We start from the raw sequence: 22731 nt of genomic DNA, 5'->3' as shown, positions 1-22731 counted from the left end.
TACGGCAACTTGGTTTATGCTGTTCAAGGGTAGTTTTTGTGTTGGGGTTTCTAAGTAGAAAAGGTTAAAATGTTATATTTACAACCCTCTATCACGTCCAAGTGCAGAAATAAACAATAGTACTAGGGTATTATAGATAATGGAGCGGTATGTCAACCATAGCCCTTGGCTCTCTTTAGACAATACACAGTAAATTGTTTCAACCTTCTCCTGGGATCCAAGCCCAATTTGGTAAGAACAGAACATTAAAGGGAATGTGCTTAGAATACAGTCATGTAAACAAGCATTTAGTTGTTTTCCTATACGAACAACAGGGCTATCACTGCCAGCTATCGATTGCAAAGATCCAACCAGAACATTTCATTTAACAGTGTGTACAGCTGAACTTCCTCAAAGGTGCAATAAATTCAACAACAGATCTGCTAAAATATTGCTTGTATAAATTGCTCAATGCTAAATTATGGCAGTGAAGGGATATTTGGGTTGTCTTCATTACACACACCACAAACATTTCAGTGGTTTATCTACATGTTGGATACACAACTGAAAATCTACTCCATAGGAAGTGCACTTGGTAAAAATGATATTTTATCCAAAATAATCCAATGAATAGCACATTTAAGCCCTCTTAATAAAACTGAAATTATCATACTTAGCAAAACAACACTAGTGTTGATCGCGAGTATTCATTTGTTTTCTTTTTCAATTTTTTTGGTTGCTTTTTTTAACATGAAATAACATGCATAGAAACAAAGTACAGTGGTATGTCAAAAAACCAGCTAGATACATATGCAGAGGGTGCAATCTAAGATGGGTCCGCACAATCTGGACCTTAGCATATATAGATTAATAGAAACATAAAGTGAGCATTCAATGAGGGATCTTATACTGATCGCTGAATATAACAATGTTATGCATACAATGGCAAAGCTAGCAGACACTTACATACCGTAGCAGAGGACAAAAAGACAAAAAAAGGGGGGAAGGGGAGGTAGGAAATAAAAAGGGGGGGTTTTGGGTGGAGGCGAGGTGGTTACAGAAAATGAGGTTTCAGTATCCAGGTGGCTAGTTAAAAAGAAGTGCCATTGTGTTATCAGCGAATTAGCTCCAAGACATTTTAGGCGGGTTTGCGGGTCCCATCTACTGTGCATGGCAAGAGAGCAGACACATTAGTCAGGTCAGGGCGGAGATGAAGAAAGGAATAGAAGATCCTCCACCTATTTAGAGGAACTCCATTCTTCCCAGAGTTTCAAGATAATAGAATATTTGTGATGTGATCTCTGTTCCTAGTGGGAGAGTTCCTCTAGTCTCTAGCCTACCGTCTTTTGCCAAAGTGAGACAGAAGGGGTTGTTTCCGATTTTCAATTTGAAGCTATCAAAATTCTAGCCGCCGCTATCAGGGATCTGAATAAAGATTTTTTGGGGTTAGTGAGTGAATAAGGCAGTAGAGAGAGTAGTGCGATTTTGGGGCACAGAGGAAGTTTAGTGTCATCTAGACTGAAGATGCTTCTCAAGATATCAAAGATTTTATTCCAGAAGGTCAACGAGGGGCAAGACCACCAGATATGAAGGAAGGTGTCTTTACTGGTGAGGCATCTCAAGCAGAGGTCTGACGAGGATCCGTACATAATTTTTAATTGACAGGGGTTAACTACCACCTTGTCAGAACTTTGTATGCATTTTCTTGTATAGTGGTGCACCTCAAGGTGAGTTTATGCTCTTAGTATGGTCTTATATCTGAATCGGAAAATGTTATGTCTAAGTCTCTTTCCCATTCTCTGATAAAGTATAAAGAGGCTCCAGACTCTGTTTCTGAGAGGTTGTGACAGATGGCTGAGATTAGTCTAGTGAGGGGCTGTATATGGGTTAGCAAACTTTCAAACCAGGTAAGTGTTGTAGGTATAGTGCCGTATGACATCGCCTTCTTTAGCGAGGATAGGATAGAGGCGTATTGTAGAGTATTCAAAGAAGTTATTTGGAATTTATTTTGGAGGGTAGGTATGTCTAAAAATGCCCCGTCTGTATCCACTAGGTCTTTTGGAGGAAGTAAAGAATTTTGTATTTGGGATGGTACAGATGAATAGCCTTCTCCTGAGGAGAAAAGAAAGTCTCCTACAGATGATAAGGAGGAAGGGTATTTCGAGCATAATAATATCTTATCTCAGGCGTCCCCCAAGTCTGGAGAGTCGTGGAGAGCAGAGAGTGATCCTTAGGGATCCGTGGAGTGTCTGCGGGATCAGAAAGGACTAAAGCCCTTAGAGGGAAGCATGCTAAACATTCCTGAAATAGTATCCAATGTTTGTGTGTAGGTCTTCTGAGCCTGTTGACTATCCTGCTGAGGTGGACAGCTCTATAGTACCTTTTCATTGAGGGAAAGTCAATTCCTCCTTTTTGAAAGAAAAGTAGATGGATTCTGTTAGCAATTCTGGGTTTTGTTGAGCCCCAAATATTGGAGGAGCATATTTTACAGAAGGAATCGAAGAAACGTCTAAGGAGTTTTATCAGTAATACATAAATATGTAAGTTTGGGGACAATTAATGTGTTTAACACGTTTTTGCGGCCAAGCCAGGAGATGGAGGTAGGAGATCATGAGCTAAGGATTCCAGGTATGAATTTTAATAAGGGGAGATAATTTAAATCATATAACTTCCGGGGGTCTGGAGAGATTTTAATTCCTCGAAATTTAGAGAAGTAGTGTTCCATTCGAATGGAGATTTCTTGTGCAAGGGCTGAAGTGTTTTGGGTATTACATTTATTCCCATTGCTTGGGATTTAGAGATATTTAATTAGAAATTTGATAAACAGTTGTGTTCAAAATAATAGCAGTCAGACATCACTAACCTGATCAAATGTTTTTGGTAGAAATTATATTTCTACATGGCAAATAATATACTAGCAAGTGTAGTAGAGTAATGGAAACCCAACAGACCCAGCAGTAATGACATGCGTGCTGCTGATTCTCTGTAATTCAATCACTTTTTGAAAGGGGCATGTTCAAAATAATAGCAGTTTAGAGTTCAATGAGTGAGGTCATTCATTCTTTGAAAAACTGGTGGCAATTATTGCCCTTATTTAAGGAAGGCAGCAAAGGTTGTACATGCTGGTTACAGTGCATTTCCCTCTGAAATTCTGAGAAAAATAGTTGAAGCGCTGAAAAGGATTGGCTGCTCAGCTAAAATGATTGCAAATGCTTTAAAATGGCAACCAAAACCTAAAAGACGTGGAAGAAAGCGAAAAACTACAATTCGAATGGATAGAAGAATAGCCAAAATGGCAAGGACTCAGCCAACAATCAGCTCCAGGATGATAAAAGAAGGTCTAAAGTTACCTGTGAGTACTGTTACAATTAGAAGATCCCTATGTGAAGCCAAGCTATCTGCAAGAAGCCCCCGCAAAGTCCCACTGTTAAAAAAAAAACATGTGCCGAAGAGGTTACAATTTGCCAAAGAGCACATTGACTTGTATAAAGAGACATTTTGCTGAATTATGAAAGTAAGATTGTTGTTTTTGGGTCTAGTGGCCGGAGACAATTTGTCAGATGACCCCCAAACACTGAATTCAAGCCACAGTACACTGTGAAGACAGTGAAGCATGGTGGCGAAAGCATCATGATATGGGGATCTTTCTCATACTACGGTGTTGGGCCTATTTATCGCATACCAGGGATCATGGATCAGTTTTAATACCTCAGAATACTTGAATGTTGCCTTATGCTGCCTTATGCTGAAGAGGAAATGCCGTTGAAATGGGTGTTCCAACAAGACAACAACCCCAAACACACCAGTAAACGTGCAACATCTTGGTTCCAGACCAACAAGATTGACATTATGGAGTGGCCAGCCCAATCCCTGGATCTTAATCCAATAGGAAACTTGTGGGTGACATCAAAAATGCAGTTTCTGAGGCAAAACCAAGAAATAGAGAAGAACTGTGGAATGTAGTCCACTCATCCTGGGCTGGAATACCTGTTCACAGGTGCCAGAAGTTGGTTGACTCCATGCAACACAAATGTACAGCAGTTCTCAGAAACAGTGGTCATACAACTCAATATTAGTTAAGTGATTCAAAGGAAGGCAAAATCTTCAAACATTTTTCAGTTTATATAGTGAATGTTTGAGTTTGTAAAGAAGAATACAAACACTGCTATTTTTTTGAACAGTCTAAGATTCATTTTTCTTCAATTTTTTTAGAGGAACAACACAAAGTTTATATATTTTTCTTCATGTTTTGATTTGGAATAGAATGTGTAGTGTTCCCAATGCATTTGTGTGTATGGAAATAAACGCTATTAGACAGATTTTTAGCTGTATTTAATTTTTTAAACACACTGCTATTATTTTGAACATAACTGTATAACCAAAGGAACGAAAGGTCTCAGCTATGACGGCAAACGCCTGTGCTGGGTTTGAGATCATCAGAAGTGAGTCATCGGCATAGGCAGCTTGTTTGAATTCCATTCCTCTACATTTAAAACCTTTAATTTCTTTGGTTTGTCTAATATATTGAAGTAGGGGTACGATTGTCAGTATAAAGAGAATTGGAGAAAGAGGGCATCCTTGTCCAGTTGCATTGTTAATCATAACTGCTTGGGAAAGGATGTTGTTTAGTTTGATATAGGCACTTGGATGGCTGTACATTGCAAATATTGCTTCGATAAAGGAAGTAGGGAACCCCTTCCGGGGACATAGGGCATTTAATGAAAGGCCATGCTACTCTATCAAAGGCCCTTTCTGCATCCGTTCTCAACAGAAGCATGGATTCATTCCTTTTCTTCATCAAAGCAATCGAGTTCAGTATGTTATATGTGTTCTCTTTGCCTTCATGGCCGGGTATAAATCCTGATTGGTCAGGGTGTATTAGGTCTTTTAGTGGTCTAATTCTATTAGCGAGTATTCTGGTGTAAATTTTGAGATCTAAGGATATAGGTATATTGCTTGAAGACAAAGTCAGGTCTTTTTGTGGTTTGTGTATCAAAGTGATGTGGGTGTTAAAGGTTTGAGATGGGAGCGGAGTGCCTGTTAGCGCTGAATTGAAGGTTTGTAGCATAAACGGTCTTAATGTATCTGAGAAGATGGTATAGTAAAGAACTGGGAGGCCATCTGGTCCTGGGGACTTCCCTTTCGCCATCTGTTTCAAGGTTATGTCTAGTTCCTTAGTGGTAATGGGAAAACAGAGGTTAGCAGCCTGATCTGTAGATATGAAGGGGAGATTTACCTTTTTTAGAAAATCTTCAGTTAGGTCGTGTTTTTTACACTTAATGTTTACCGGGTCTGCTCTATTTATATAACTCTGAGTATTTTGGAAGGCACCTGCTATGCTAGCATCATCCCGTAGAAGGGTATTATCCGCTAGTTTAATGGCTGTGATTCTCGATTTATGTTTGCGCTGTCTTAAGCTGGCTAGCATGAACTTCGTAGGTTTGATCCCGTGTGCAAAGAATTTCGGTTTTAAGGAAAGATAGAGCTTAGCTGACTGGATATTTATTGTCTTTTTTAAGTTCCTCTCTAGCTTTGGATAGTTCCTCTAACTGTTTATTGTTTTGTGAGCGTTTATGAGCGTACTCGAGCCTAGAGACCCTATCATACAGACCAGCTATCTTTGCTTGTCTCTCTTTGTTCAGGTATAAAGCCACAGAGATGAATTCACCTCTAATAACAGATTTGTGGGCTTCCCATACTACATGACAAGAGACATCCCCGGATGTGTTTATTGAGAAGTACTCTTTTAATTTGTTTTCAATCCTCTCCTTTGTAGCCGGTCTGTCTAACAGCGTCTCATTTAAACACCAAATAAAGTTCTTGGGTGAAGGGTCTGGGGTGTTAAGTGAGAAGTCAGTATGCTTGTGTATACCTAGGTTCACACCAAGTCTATTAGAATGGGCTGAGGTAATTTGGTACCAGAGATTGTAGCAGGAGTGTGGAAAATTAGGTATCTTATTGTGCTTAAAGTGTGTTTCTTGGATAAAAATGATAGTAGTTTTTTCTTTGTGTAGCTGTTGGATTCGTTTTGTAGGGGATTTAAAGCCTCTTACATTGTAAGTTGCTATTCTGAGTGTAGTCATGGTAATTTGTAGAAGGTGTAAGAAGCTTTGGATACATACAGGTGAAACTTGAAAAATTTGAATATCGTGCAAAGTTCATTTATTTCAGTAATGCAACTTAAAAGGTGAAACTAACATATGAGATAGACTCATTACATGCAAAGCGAGATATTTCAAGCCTTTATTTGTTATAATTTGGATGATTATGGCTTACAGCTTATGAAACCCCAAAGTCACAATTTTGAGGTACCCTTTGCTCAGGGGGTATGGATTAATTAGCTGACTAAAGTGTGACACTTTGAGCCTAGAATATTGAACCTTTTCACAAAATTCTAATTTTAAGCTGCATTAATGCAATTCCTTTTCATGTACAGTCATGGCCAAAAGTTTTGAGAATGACACAAATATTAGTTTTCACAAAGTTTGCTGCTAAACTGCTTTTAGATCTTTGTTTCAGTTGTTTCTGTAATGTAGTGAAATATAATTACACGCACTTCATACGTTTCAAAGGCTTTTATTGACAATTACATGACATTTATGCAAAGAGTCAGTATTTGCAGTGTTGGCCCTTCTTTTCAGGACCTCTGCAATTCGACTGGGCATGCTCTCAATCAACTTCTGGGCCAATTCCTGACTGATAGAAACCCATTCTTTAATAATCACTTCTTGGAGTTTGTCAGAATTAGTGGGTTTTTGTTTGTCCACCCGCCTCTTGAGGATTGACCACAAGTTCTCAATGGGATTAAGATCTGGGGAGTTTCCAGGCCATGGACCCAAAATGTCATCATTTTGGTCCCTGAGCCACTTAGGTATCACTTATGCCTTATGGCACGGTGCTCTATCGTGCTGGAAAATGCATTGTTCTTTACCAAACTGTTGTTGGATTGTTGGAAAAAGTTGCTGTTGGAGGGTGTTTTGGTACCATTCTTTATTCATGGCTGTGTTTTTGGGCAAAATTGTGAGTCAGCCCACTCCCTTGGATGAGAAGCAACCCCACACATGAATGGTCTCAGGATGCTTTACTGTTGGCATGACACAGGATTGATGGTAGCGCTCACCTTTTCTTCTCCGGACAAGCCTTTTTCCTGATGCCCCAAACAATCGGAAAGAGGCTTCATCAGAGAATTTGACTTTGCCCCAGTCTTCAGCAGTCCATTTACCATATTTTCTGCAGAAGATCAATCTGTCCCTGATGGTTTTTTCGAAGACAAGTGGCTTCTTTGCTGCCCTTCTTGACACCAGGCCATCTTCCAAAAGTCTTCGCCTCACTGTGCATGCAGATGCGCTCACACCTGCCTGCTGCCATTCCTGAGCAAGCTCTGCACTGGTGGCACTCCGATCCCGCAGCTGAATCCTCTTTAGGAGACGATCCTGGCGCTTGCTGGACTTTCTTGAACACCCTGAAGCCTTCTTAACAAGAATTGAACCTCTTTCCTTGAAGTTCTTGATGATCCTATAAATTGTTGATTGAGGTGCAATCTTAGTAGCCACAATATCCTTGCCTGTAAAGCCATTTTTATGCAACGCAATGATGGCTGCACGCGTTTCTTTGCAGGTCACCATGGTTAACAATGGAAAAACAATGATTTCAACATCACCCTCCTTTTAACAGGTTAAGTCTGCCATTTTGACCCAATCAGCCTGACATAATGATCTCCAGCCTTGTGCTCGTCAACATTCTCACCTGAGTTAACAAGACGATTACTGAAATGATCTCAACAGGTCCTTTAATGACAGCAATGAAATGCAGTGGAAAGGTTTTTTTGGGGATTAAGTTAATTTTCATGGCAAAGAAGGACTATGCAATTCATCTGATCACTCTTCATAACATTCTGGAGTATATGCAAATAGCTATTATAAAAACTTTTCCAATTTCCAATATTTATGTAATTCTCAAAACTTTTGGCCACGACTGCACATTACTGAAATAAATGGACTTTTTCACGATATTCAAATTTTTTGAGTTTCACCTGTACCTAATTCTAGATGAGCATGGAAGGGGTGTCTTCCAAATATGGCATGATGCTTTGTTACTTGGAGTGGGAGGGATGGGTAAGAAAAGGTGGGAGTAAGAGAGAGCTATGACATATAAAACAAAGCAGGTGATAACATTAGTACCAATGAACCTCCATAATAACTGAACTGTTAGGAGGTCTGGAAAACCTGAATAGCATCACTTAAGGTCAAAACTTTTGAACAAAATCAAAAGTTGGCAGCATGTCATGAATTTAGACAACTGCCTACACATAGTTACTATTAACATGAGATGTTATAGGGGGTGGTCCCAAAATTAAACATATCTAACAGAGGCAAGCTTATAGCGACCCTACTACAAAGCCAGCCAAACAAGCTAGATCCGCACTTAGGGTCCATAAAGAGAACTCGCATGCTCCCGACCAAATCATGAAATAATAACTCTGGCTGATGAAGCCAGGAAAGGGTCGGACAATTGGAGCATGAGAGACCCGAGCAGGCCACTAGGGCCTATAACAGCTGTGGTGCAATGGTAAATCCAGTTACGCTAGAGCTGTCATGAGAGAAAGTTAGTAGAGGGGCAACAAGACCTCAGTCTTCTTCCGAGATGATGCGTCTCAGGGTTAGTCTTCCTTGTTTCTTCCTTAATCTTTGGGTTTTGCCTGAAGTAAAAGTTTCCCAAGGTGTCGATGGAGTGATTTCAGGTGGGATGCCAAAGTCATTTGTCGCAGACCAGTCAGGAATGTCCACATCTTCAATCTCTAATGCTTCAAAGAGGTCTGGGAGATCCCTTGGGGATTTGATGATGTATTTATTTTCTTTCCAGGTAATTAGCATAGCATGCCAAATGGGAAAAGCCAGCGGAAGGCAATTTTTTTGTGCCTTAAGAGGTCTGTCAGTGGTTTTAGAATGTGCCTCTTGTTTAGAGTAGCAGGAGCCAGGTCTTGAAATAGAAGAATAAGCGAGCCTTCATAGACTATTTGTGTGCATTCTCTTGATTTTTTCATCACTTGTTCTTTCTGGACAAAGTTTAGGAATTTGCAGATTATATCTCTTGGCGGGTCGCTGGGTCTGGGTTTAGGCCTTAGAGCACTATGTGCTCTTTCAATGACGGTGGGTTCATAGTAATCTTTACTAAGTAGTGATTGGCAAATTTCAGATACTGCTTTTGGTATTGCATCTGGGGCGACTAATTAAGGAACTCCCCTTAGGCCAATATTGTTTCTTCTGCCTTTGTTGTCTTGGTCCTCAATATAGTCGTATAGATGATTGATGTGTTGTTAGTATATAGCCAGGGTATCTATGTTCTGTTTTGTGTACCCTGTTACATAGTTACATAGTTAATATGGTTGAAAAAAGACATAAGTCCATCAAGTTCAATCAAGGATAGGTGTGGACGTGAATCTGTTATGACGGATTGTGTGGATTCAAGGGCTTCTACTCTGTGGCCTATCTGCTGCATCTCTCTTTTTACTTCGGATAGTTCTTCTAGGACTGGATTGAGAGCTTTGAACAAGGCCTGTGAAATGAAGGATCTGGAAATGGGGAGGTCAGAGGAGATGTCGGTGGAGCCTTCTTCCTCACTGTCTGTTTCTTGTGACATAAGTACTTGGCGTGAAGCAGAGATTTCTGGAGCTAGGGACTGAGACCCGAGGTTAACTTTAGCTTTCTTCATTACTTATCTATCTAGGTCCGATTGAAACAGGGAAGAGTTCTTTATGGGCCTCTGTATGTCCTGATTAGAGCCCTTTTGTTTACCAATTTTTACCATATGTGCTGTGTGACCTGGTCCTTTTGTTATCTTGTGACCACTCCATTTACATACAGTCAGGTCCATAAATATTGGGACATCGACACAATTCTAACGTTTTTGGCTCTATACACCACAATGGATTTGAAATGGAACAAATACATTTGAGGGTATTTACATCCAAATCAGGTGAACAGTGTAGGAATTACAACAGTTTTATCCCTGGTGATGCTCTGCCAGGCCTCTACTGCAACTGTCTTCAAGTGCCGTCCAATAAGTTCTGAAGCATTTGCCTGAATATGAGCAGATAATATTGCCTGAAACACTTCAGAATTCATCCTGCTGCTTTTGTCAGCAGTCACATCAATAAATACAAAAGAACCAGTTCCATTGGCAGCCATACATGCCCACGTTTCACTGATGAGGTGGTATGTTTAGGATCATAAGCAGTTCCTTTCCTTCTCCATACTCTTCTCTTCCCATCACTCTTGTACAAGTTAATCTTGGTCTCATCTGTCCATAGGAACTGTGCAGGCTTTTTTAGATGTCGTTTGGCAAACTCTAATCTGGCCTTCCTGTTTTTGAGGCTCACCAATTGTTTAAATCTTGTGGTGAACCCTCTGTATCCACTCTGGTGAAGTCTTCTCTTGATTGTTGACTTTGACACACATACACCTACCTCCTGGAGAGTGTTCTTGATCTGGCCAACTGTTGTGAAGAAAGTTTTCTTCACCAGGGAAAGAATTCTTCGGTCATCCACCACAGTTGTATTCCGTGGTCTTCCGGTTTTTTTTTTGTGTTGCTGAGCTCACCCGTTCCTTCTTTTTAAGAATGTTCCAAACAGTTGTTTCGGCCACGCCTAATGTTTTTGCTATCTCTCTGATGGGTTTTGTTTTTTCAACCTAATGATTGCTTGCTTCACTGGACCTTTTATCTTCTAATTGTAATTGGGAAAAATGAGGGAATAACACACACCTGGCCATGGAATAGCTGAGAAGCCAATTGTCCCATTACTTTTGGTCCCTTAACAAGTGGGAGAGACATATGAAAACTGTTGTAATTCCTACACTGTTCACCTGATTTGGATGTAAATACCCTCAAATTAAAGCTGTGCAGGAGGAGAAAAAACAACTGAACCTTTTGGATGGCGCCATCAGCAGGAATCAGATAACATGTAGTGATTATTTAAACACAAAAATGGCGCTTAAGAAACAACAGAGGTAGAGAATGGGGAGGGGAGGGGGCGGGGGGTTGGCGTGTGTACCAGACAATGGAGAACACGTCTTCTAGTGTTTAATTCCTTACAGACCTATTTGCTAGTAAAATATGTAACTTTTTTCTGTACAACAAATGTGTGGTTATATTCCAGTATACATTGGAAAAAGACAGGGCTGGAGTGGTCAGAATGACCATATTATTGGATGTTCTACACATCTCTTATCAATTTATTGTACAACACCACACATGTGGCACTGCCTCCTGTTTTTCTTTTATCTTCTCAAATTAAAGCTGACAGTCTGCAGTTAAAGCACATCTTGTTTGTTTCTTTTCAAATGTATTGTGGTGGTGTACAGAGCCAAAAATGTTAGAATTGTGTCGATGTCCCAATATTTATAGACCTGACTGTATTGTAGGTTTAGTACATGGTCTCTTTTCACCTAGACTTGCCGTGGGGATTTAGGGTAGCATAATTCCCACTGTATTCCAAGAATTAGCTGCTTGGGATGAGAGAATAGGAGAGGAAAAACTCAATAAATGTGGATGTGGTCTTTGGGCTAAATGCGTTCCTTTTGGTTTGAAGTAGCGTCACATCCCAGAGTGCTCAGAGACTAATTAATAAAAAGGAATACAGCGTGGAAAGTTCGCTTGTATGCCCTACAGACAGTAACTGAAACATTGGGTTGTTTGCCCTTTAAATATTGAAGTCAGGCAGACTTCCCCAATAGCAGACAAGGAAGTCCTCAAAAATTTATGCAGCGCCTATATAAGTGCAATCTGCGGCAGTCCAGAGGGTAAGATTTGGGCTTTTTAGTGCGGAACAGGAGGGAAAGGAGGGAGGTCGGCCGGGAAAGAGAATGAGGGGGGTGGAGTGGGGCTTAGTACAATTATCCGGGGTTATGTTGATCTCTGGTCTTGGTACTCTCTCACCTGTGGGTCCAACCAAGATTCAGTTTCGTGTTAGGTAGTGTACGCGAGACCGGGTGTCAAGTAGAGCTGATGTCTGATGCGGTAGCCGGACTGGGCAAGATGGCAGCTCTGTCATCACACTCCCAGGGGATTGCAGGGCTGATGTCGTCCTCAAAGAGAGTTCAGTGGACATCGTTTACAGTAGTCTCAGAGGTCTCGAAGGAGCGAATCCTCTTCGAAGCTGACCCGACCGTCCGACAGTTGGAATAATGCAATGAACTTTAGGCTGCGGTCCCTTGTGAGTGGTAGGCCCCAAACTTTAACTCCGGTCCGGATGGTTCAATTCACCCAATAGTGGTTTTAAAGTGTAGCCTGGAGAAGCGTTAGGTAGTGCTGAGGTATTTGATGTCCTCCAAAGCTTAGTTTGAGGGTGGATGGAGTTAGATATAAATTTTCAAACAGAGCACTGCAGATAGCCAGAGACTCTCCTCGGCTTCCAGACAGGGTTCCCCCCGATCGCAAATATTCTAATCTCGAAATTATATCACGAATATCGGCACTTTGAGAATTCTCGAAGATCTATATTCTATTTTTTTTATTTATCAGTACCCTCACTGCTACTTGCTTGTGGGTCAATAGGAAGGCTGCAATAACTTTTTCTGAGCTTAATAACATCCCTACCAACCAATGGGAAAAGTTGCCCCTTACTATATAGGAAACTCCCCAGCAGCCATTTTCGGCTGTTTTTTTTTGCAGTTCTGAGAGAGAGAGAGAGAGAGAGAGAGCAGTGTCATTGCTGTGCTCTGTGCTTTGCTGAGTCATCTGGATCCTTATTCAATTACTTTAGATAGTTAGTTAGCTCATATATATATCATATAGATAGTTAGTGGAAGATACTCAGTGTAGGTTAGATAGTGATATAGTGTAGCTGTAGGTTCCAGTGCAGGGTGTTAGGTAGTGTGATAGGAATTACTGTTTCTCTGCCGTCCATACATACATGTTACAGACATAGTGCTGTGATGTCATAACAATACTTAGTGCACAAATCAGTAATATTTACTCAGACCTGATAAAATGTTAAGTTGCATGTATTGCGCCCAAAAATATGTGAATCATTAGTGCCAATTTGCGCAATAGCGAATATATCAGAGCACTCTACCTGCATATAAAGCTATTGTTCTGCCATGCATGTGAAATGTAATCAAAAACAGTGCTGTAATGTAAAATTACTTACAGTGATCAGGAGTTCTTCCTCACAGTCACCAACCATTTTCTCCAGTCTCAGGAAACTTACAATATGGGTATAATACATTGCCGATTTTCGCAATCAAGAAAATAATGACTGGTGATCACAAATTTGAAAAATTTGCAAATTTATGGCAAATATTGGGCCACAAATTAGCAAAATATTGCGAAAACTAATAATGCCTATGCTGCTCGTCACTATTAAACACATTTATAGACAAAATAAAAAAAGGTTCCATTTGCAGAATCAATAGCATTCCTGGAAAGCGGCAATGATTAAATGGGAGCCCCAGTTCAATGCATCAGAAAACAAATGACTAATAAATAGTTGTTATAAGATATTTACAAAGCAATCAGTCTGGGAAAAAGTGCTCTACACTCCATCTATTTTTCTACAGTAGTTGTTATTGCTGGAATTCTTTTTTTTTTTTTTTGTAAAGTCCCAGGCTTGCAATGTGAACTACCTGTCTAATCATGCCATTCATAGATCAGCACACAAAGCATGCACTTCTTATATGGATGCATGCTTCCCTTCCTATTTCCTACTGCCAGTATCAACAAGAATCTTAGTTAACCTTTGATAATGCCCAAGGACTGTTGTGCATTACAAATATCGTATACATTTTATTTGTTTTCTTTAGTCTACATTTTTATTTTTCCATTACACTATTTATAGTGCAAATAAACTGTATGTATAACTTATACAAGCATTCAGAAAAAAAAGAACTGGAAGATATTGCCAATAGCTAAACATTGCATACAAAAAAATTCAGCAGCAGGAGCAGGTAGTTACACTTTTATATATCCTTGATGGTATCTGAAAGTGGCAGCCTGCCAACGCATATTACAACCATTAATAGATGCAGTTATGGAACTTCGATATAATAGTGTATCGGTTTATTACTGAGTAATATCCAGCATAATAGCATAAATTAAAATGGTGGTGATTACTGGATGAAGTGATGAATAATAAAGTACATTATTGAATGAAAATAAACGTTTAAATAAATAATATGGCATATTTGAACGTAACAGAAGAGATCTTAATACCGGGTGTGCGGTACAAAATGTAGAAAGCTTATGAATTAAAGATAACCTAATAACCAGGCACTTATCTAGAGAAACATGTGCCAGGCATTCATGTAAAACTGCAATTACTTACTAGGCCATGACTTGCACTACCATTAGCAGCTGACAAGATGAAGTAAGGAGGATCAAAAGTTTTCTTTCACTCTACACCGGGAAGTCTGAATAGGCAGACAATGATTATTCTTGAGAATGTAATAAAATCGATTGCCCTTTAAGTTGTCATTTTACTATACAAGTTTTGTATTCTGTATTCTGTTGATCCAGAAGAAGCTTAAAATGGTTGTCTGGCTGATAGAAAAAACTAAAAAACTAAAATCTACCCAGTTATATATCCCTTTAGTGACCCTAGTACAACTAGATTACTGGTTTGTGTCTATAATAGCTTTTTGTTAGACGCAGCTAAGACACATGCTCTCAGGTCGCAAGTTGAACACAGAATGACATTCTATGACATTCTCAGCAAAATGACTTGCATGTCCCTTATTGGCTGAGCCAATCAAGGCATGCCTTCCCCCCTCTCTCCCAGTGTCATGTGATACTTCATGTTCATCCTCCCTCTTATGTCGCTATGATAATGTTGATAATAAAATCAAGCTGGAGTTAAATTTTTGAGATCTTTGGCTGAAGCAAATCTCCAAAACATTGGATTTGTTTGGGAGACAAATTTTGAAAAAATTTGTAACAAATATGATTAGTTTGGAATCAATTTGCTCATCTCCAGCAGGTTCACATTATCTCCCACCCAGTCTTCTGCAGAAAGCGCACAGGTGGCGCCTGAAACCCATGCCCATCAGTCTGTCACATCACCCCCATGCATATCGGGGAACCTGTCTGAGCCTCAAGTCATGCAGCAGTCTCTTATGCTGTTTGAAGACTGCTGGCAGGATTTCCCAAGCGCATCCACCTAGCCCTTCCCCAGGGGTTCCAAGGCCTCTGGAGGAACGTTGGCACCTGCCGCCCAGCAAACAGAGGATGTCCCACCAACACCACCTCCATCACCAAGCATCTCCACCATGTCACACGGAAGCGTTCAGCTCTCCATCTCACAAACCTTGGAAAGAAAGCATAAATTCCCACCTAGCCACCATTTATCCCTGGCCCTGAATGCTAGCATCTCTAAACTACTCGCCTTTGAAATGCTGTCATTCGGGCTGGTGGAGACGGACAGCTTCAAACAGCTCATGTCGCTTGCTGTCCCACAGTACGTCATTCCCAGCAGCCACCACTTCTGCAGGAGAGCCGTGCCCTTCCTGCACAACCAAGTATCTGGAAAAATCAAGTGTGCACTGCGCAACACCATCTGTGGCAAAGTCCACCTAACCACAGATACGTGGACCAGTAAGCACAGCCAGGGACGCTATATCTCCCTAACTGCACACTGGGTAAATGTAGTGGCGGATGGGCCCCAGGCGGAGAGCTGTTTGGCGCACGTCCTTCCGCTGCCAAGGATCGCAGGGCATCATTCTTTGCCTCCTGTTGCCTCCTCCTTCCTACTCGGCTTCCTCCTCCTCTTCTACCACCTCCTCATCCAGTCAGCAACAGACCTTCATCACCAACTTCAGCACAGCCAGGTGTAAACGTCAGCAGGCCGTTCTGAAACTGATGTGTTTGGGGGACAGGCCCCACACTGCGCAGGAGTTGTGACGGGTGTTCTCATCCTGCCGCCGCTCGGCTGTCTGCTCTACAGCGTAACTTCAGCCTTCCCGCTCACCGCCTCATATGCAACGTGCCCACCAGGTGGAACTCAACCTTGCACATACTGGAGAGACTGTGCGAGCAGCAGCAGGCCATAGTGGAGTTTCAGCTGCAGCACGCACGGGTGAGTCGCACTGCGGAACAGCACCACTTCACCACCAATGACTGGGCCTCCATGCGAGACCTGTGTGCCCTGTTGCGCTGTTTCGAGTACTCCACCAACATGGCCAGTGGCGATGACGCCGTTATCATTGTTACAATACCACTTCTATGTCTCCTTGGGAAAACACTTAGGGCGATGATGGAAGAGGGTCCAGGACGAGAAGGAGGAAGAGGGGTCATCTCTAACACTTTCAGGCCAGTCTTTTAGAAGTGGCTCAGAGGGAGTTTTTTTTGCAACAGCAGAGGCCAGGTACAAATGTGGCCAGCCAGGGCCCACTACTGGAGGACGAGGAGGACGAGGATGAGGATGGGGATGAAGCATGTTCACAGCGGCGTGGCACCCAACGCAGCTCGGGACCATCACTGGTACGTGGCTGGGGGGATACGGAGGATGGAGGCGATACTCCTCCCACAGAGGACAGCTTGTCCTTACCTCTGGGCAGCCTGGCACACATGAGCGACTACATGCTGCAGTGCCTGCGCAACGACAGCAGAGTTTCCCACATTTTAACGTGTGCTGACTACTGGGTGGCCACCCTGCTGGATCCCCGTTACAAACACAATGTGCCGTCCTTAATTCCCTCACTGGAGCGTGATCGGAAGATGCGCGACTACAGGCGCACGCTGGTAGACGCGTACCTGAGAGCTTTCCCGACTGATGCCGGGGGATAAGTGGAAGCACAAGGCGAAGGCAGGGGAGGAGGAAGAGGTCGCCAATGCAGCTGTGTCAGCGCCAGCACCTCAGAAGGCAGGGTTAACATGGCCGACATGTGGAAAAGCTTTGTCACCTCGCTGCAACAACCGGCCCCAACTGCTGATATGGAGCGTGTTAGCAGGAGGCAGCATTTGAACAACATGGTAGAACAGTACCTGTGCACACGCCTACACGTACTGACTGATGGTTCTGCCATATTTAACTTCTGGGTCTCCAAATTGTCCACATGGCCAGAGCTTGCCCTGTATGCCTTGGAGGTGCTGGCCTGCCCTGCAGCCAGTGTACTCTCTGAACGTGTATTTAGCACGGCAGGAGGCGTCATTACAGACAGACGCAGTTGCCTGTCCACAGCCAACGTGGACAAGCTCACGTTCATTAAAATGAACCAGGCCAGGCCCACAAGACTTGTCTGTACCTTGTGCAGAGTAGACAGTTCTAACAGCTCCAACCATCCATCCTTGTACTCAAGTGCACTTATTCCCTTATACCCCTATGTAAAAATGCAAAATAACACACATCTGTGTTGGCTACCTATTCCTCCTTCGCCGCCGCTTCCACCTAGACCGCCACATGAGCCTACACGGCCACATCCACCCATTCACCGCCTCCTCAACCTTTTCCTCCAACATCATTCCTAATTTTTATTTTTTTAAGGTCTTTTATGTTTTTTTAATTCATTTCCCTATCCATTTTTTTAAGAGCATTTGCCATGCTCTTAAGCACATTTTGCCTTTTACAGCCCTCTAGTTCTTTCCAGGGCTATTTTAGAGCCATTTTAGTGGCCAAAAGTTCAGATCCCCTTTGACTTCAATGGGGTTCGGGTCAAGTTCGAGTCCCGAACCCGAACTTTTTTTTCAAGTTCGGCCGAACCCGAACATCCAGGTGTCCGCTTAACTCTAGTTATTAACCCTTTCATGACCAAGGGTCATTGATGCCCCAGTGTCCAGGTCAAAATTTACAAATCTGACATGCGTCACTTTATGTGGTAATAGCATTGCAACACTTTTATTTATCCAAGCCATTCTGAGATTCTTTTCTCATGACACATTGTACTTCATGATAGTCATAAATTTGAGTCAATGGATTTCACCTTTATTTTTGAAAAAAATCCCAAATTTACCAAATATTTTGAAAAATATTTGCAATTTTCAAAATTTCTATTTCTCTCCTTCTAAAACAAAAGGTTATACCTCATAAAATATTTATTACTTAACATTTTCCATATGTATACTTTATGTTGGCATAATTTTGGAAATGTCATTTAATTTTTTTAGTACGTTAGAAGGCTTTTTTTTTTAAGAAAATTTCCAAAACCCACTTTTTAAGGACCAGTTCAGGTCTGAAGTCACTTTGTGAGGCTTACATAGTGGAAACCCCCCCATAAATGATCCCATTGTAGAAACTACACCCCTCAAGTTACTGAAAACTGATTTTACAAACTTTGTTAATGCTTTAGGTGTTCCACACGAATTAAAGGAAAATGGAGATGAAATTTCTAAATTTCACTTTTTTGGCAGATTTTCCATTTTATAAAAAAAAATCTTTAACACATTAAGGGTTAACAGCCAAACAAAACTCAATATTTATTACCCTGATTCTGCGGTTTACAGAAACAACCCACATGTGGTCATAAACTGATGCAAGGGCATGCGACAGGGAGCAAAAGGAAAGGACTGCCGCATGTTTTTGGAATGTAGATTTTGCTGGACTGGTTTTAGATGCCAGGTCCCATTTAAAGCCCCCCTGATGCACCCTTACAGTAGAAACGCCCAAAAAGTTATTCTATTTTGGAAACTGGGGGAAAAGGTGCCAATTTTATTGGCACTATTTTGGTGTACATATGATTTTCAATTGCTCTATATTATGTTTTTTGTGAGGCACCGTTTTGTTATTTTTTTCAAGATCATGTGCTATTTTTATAAATCAGATTGTTACAGACGCAATGATATCAAATATGTCTACTTTGTTTCAGTTTTACATAATAAAACATTTTTGAAAAATAAATTATGTTTTTGTGTGTCCATTTTCAGAACGCCATATTATTATTTTTTCTGACTATCGTCTTGTGCAGGGGCTCGTTTTTTGCAGAAACAGTTGAGGTTTTAATTGGTACCATTTTTGGGTACATAAGATTATTTGATCATTCATTATTACACTTTTTGTGGCAAGGTGTTTTGGAACAGTTTTTATTTATATATTTTTACAGCGTTCATCTGAGGGGTTAGGTCATGTGACAGTTTTATAGAGCAGATCGTTATGGATGTGGCAATACCTAAAATGTATACTTTTTCTTATTTATTTAAGTTTTACACAATAATAGCATTTCTGAAAAAAAAAATATATGTTTCAGTGTCTCTATAGTCTGAGAGCCATAGTTTTTTTTTTAGTTTTTTTGGCGATTGTCTTGAATATGGTATCATTTTTTGCAGGATGAGTTGATGATTTGATTGGTACTATTTTGGGGGGCATTCACATTTTTGATCACTTGGTGTTGCACTTTTTGTGATGTAAGGTGACAAAAATGGCTTTTTTTGGCACTGTTTTTATATTTAAAAAAATTACGGTGTTCTCCTGAGGCGTTAGGTCATGTGATATTTTTATCGAGCAAGTTGTTAGGACACAGTGATACCTAATATGTACACTTTCTTTTATTTATTTCACTTTAACACAATAATAGCATATTTGAAAAAATATATATATGGTTTAGTGTCTCCATGTTCTGAGAGCTATAGTTTTTTATTTTTTGAGTTATTTTCTTATGTAGGGTCTCATTTTTTGCGGGATAAGGTGCCGGTTTTATTGGCACCATTTTATTTGACTTAAGCCTTTTTGATCGCTTGGTGTTGCACTTTTTGTGATTTAAGGTGACAAAAATGGCTTTCTTTGACAATTTTTTTTTTTATGGTGTTTATCGGACCGGGTCGATCATGTGATATATTTAGAGGCAGTCGTTACAGACGTGGTGATACCTAATATGTGAATTTTTTTTTATAGCAAAAGGCAATTTATTTTTTTAATTTACATTTTTATTTATTTTTACTTTTATTATTTTCTATGTTTTTTGATCAAGTCTCATTTGGATCTTGAAGATCCAGTTGGCCTGATGGCTGTACTATACTTTGCAATGCTCTTGCATTGCAAAGTATAATACTATTAGATTTCCTGTAGGTGGCAACACCGGACGCATTTGGAAAGCGTTCGGTTGCCATGGCAACCATCGGGCGCTGCCATCGCGGTGTGGAAGCCCTGATGGTTGAGAGAGGGAGCCTCCTCACTCTATTAACCCCATGGATGCCGCTGCTGCGACATCCAAGGGGTTACAGCAGAGTGTCAGCATACAGCTGACACTCGCTGCTGATGGCAGCGGCTCAGGAATGGAGCCGCCACCATCAAACACAGCAGGGGGACTGCATCGGAGGCAGGGGGCAGTGCTGGAAAGGGGGGTATGCATGGATGGGGGGACCACATCAGGGGCAGAATACATGGATATGAATGGGGACGGGGGGCGAACCGCATCAGGGGCAGGTGGTGACAGATGGCGGAGGCAGGGCTCACAGGGGGGGGTTGGAGGCCCATGGGGGGGCACAGATCGGTGGGCACCAGGACACATTACCTGATTTCAGGCTCTGATCTGCAGTTTGCAGATCAGAGCCTGGAACAGGGAGTTTTTCACTGCCGCGATCCGAATGGTTAGTCTGCACAGACTAACCAATCGGATCGATTGCGGCAAGGGGCCACTCTGATTGGTCCCTTGCCGGCATTGCTGCACTGTATGCTGTCCGTGACAGCAGCAGTACAGGGGCAGAAGTTTTAATCCAAGGGTTTTGCAGTGCTTGGATTAAAGAACTGCCATGACGTCTATACACGTGCTAGCTGCACGGGGTATGTGCAGCTAGCACGTATATAGCCGTATGGTAGTCAGGAAGGGGTTAAATACAGGCTTCACTAGCTTTTTCACACTACATGCACTGTGGATGTTAATTCACTGTGCTCAATAAAAGACATGGATGGTACATTTGGTTCTGTGTTATTAGTATGTTTGTCTATAACAGTATCTTTGATAAGAGTCAAATCACATTTGATTGTTAATCAATGCAGAAGTCCAGGTAATTCCAAAGGATTCACTTTTTTTATTCATTTTTTTTTCCTTCTTGCTGCTGTATATAGATCCTAGCTGCATAGTGCAGTGACAATTATAGCATATATATTCACATTGTGGGCACAACTTACTTAATAAATATGACCCAGCCTATAACCGATGAAATTTGTAGGTTGTCATACAATCATATTGGTGCAATTTACTCATGTAATAATTCGTTATCTGAGAAAATGCCAATAAAGTCAGTAAATGAGAGCAAAAATGGCACAATAGGTTGAGCAGGATATCAATTTCAGGGAAAATTAAATTCTCCACTAAGCCGAATTTCCTTGTGTAGTAAATCGATTTTCCCTGAATGGCGGTAAAAAATAAAAAAAATAAAAATCATGCTTACCTCATCCATTTGCTTATGACAAGTCAGCTTCCACCATCTTGATTAAAGGTCTCGCACGAAATCCCATGTGCTTATGACATCACTAGGCCTGCCAACATGATGACGTCATCACGGGCTGCATAAGGTTTTGCGCTAGATCTTCAATCAAGATGCCGTCATGAGCAAATAAATGAGGTAAGTATGATTTATTTATTTTTAAAGGGGCACAATGACGGGAAAAGGGTGAAATCGTCGCTCCCTGTCATTGCATCTACAGCTTACAAAAAAAATGCAAGAAGTAATTCATCACAAAGCAAATTTTTTTTTAAATTTGATAAAGCAGCTGAATCGAATTTTTGAATACTTCGCTGAACTTTAGTTAACAATTATGGTGCATGCTTTGAACTTTTTCTTTTTAACTATGTGCTGATGGTATGTATGTTAATGTTGCATTTGTGTATTTTCAGCACAGTTCACCCCAGCTAAGACTTATGAAGAGTGGTGGGCATATAAAGAGGCAGTCCAAGGAAGCTTTGTACCAGGTAAGTGTGTTTATACTGTAGTATTTATACTTTTGAAAGAAAATGCATCATAGTTTGCATCTTGTAGCATTTACAGCTCTTTGGAAATAAAACTACTGTTTGCTATGAAGCTTTAAGTGACATAGAGCTGAATGAATCAATTCTATAAGTTTGGACTTCCTGGATTTCATGGTTGCTGTTATGGCACCCAACAGGTGAGCTTTAGTGTTAGGATCCATCTTATAGAGTTCGCCTTGGCGTGCGGCAGACGGGCTCAAATGATTTTGTACAAAATGTATTTGCTAAGCATCTCTAAGTTATTAGCATAGCATTTGCAATGTAATATACTTTTGTACTCTACTTTTGGTTTGTAGAGTGCTGTTGCACCCTGTGTCAGATGTATATTTGCAGCCACATCAGCAACGTGCACCTGCGCATTGGGATGTGCTGACCCCCCCTTTTGTGTTTCTACCATTATTTTATTGTTATTTTCATTTAATATGGTATTAGTTAATATATATCAAGACATGAAACATTGAGAGCCAAAGTAAATTATTGCTCAAAAGTTTTACTGGTTCTGAAGGTATGGAATCTATATTTGGCACTTGGTTCCACACGAAGTCCATAGTTGAAAACAAATGAGGATACATTGAATTACTCCTACGGGCAACAAAGACAGCTTTTCTTTTTGAGTTTTGATAAATGACGCCAAAAATGTCAGAAGAATCAAAACTATTTAATAAAATGTTACAGTATTTTGGATAATAGGTAGAAAATGCAATGAAATCAGTTTTTATGTTTTTCCTTTTTTATTTTATTTTTTTGCACTTTGTGATGACAACTTGCAGGTGGTTGGGGCATTTGAGGCTTTACATTTTAGCACACTGTATTAAAGGGATTTTACATAGATGTTGTGTTTTACAGTATTTTAAACCTCATT

General features: G+C 40.8%; 1 protein-coding gene across 1 annotated transcript in view; it reads left to right on the top strand.

The window, feature by feature from the left end:
- LOC122926661 (carbonic anhydrase-related protein 10-like) overlaps window positions 1-22731 on the top strand; it is a 493040-nt gene that overhangs the window by 143226 nt on the left and 327083 nt on the right. Inside the window, exon 2 of the mRNA XM_044278105.1 lies at window positions 21738-21812. Coding sequence (XP_044134040.1) covers window positions 21738-21812 — 75 coding nt within the window. The remainder of the gene's footprint in view (window positions 1-21737; window positions 21813-22731) is intronic.

This window comes from Bufo gargarizans, chromosome 2, assembly GCF_014858855.1.
Source record: "Bufo gargarizans isolate SCDJY-AF-19 chromosome 2, ASM1485885v1, whole genome shotgun sequence".
Taxonomy (NCBI): Eukaryota; Metazoa; Chordata; class Amphibia; order Anura; family Bufonidae; genus Bufo; species Bufo gargarizans.
Note: the sequence above shows the minus strand (reverse complement) of the source record. Positions and strands in the feature narration are given on the sequence as shown.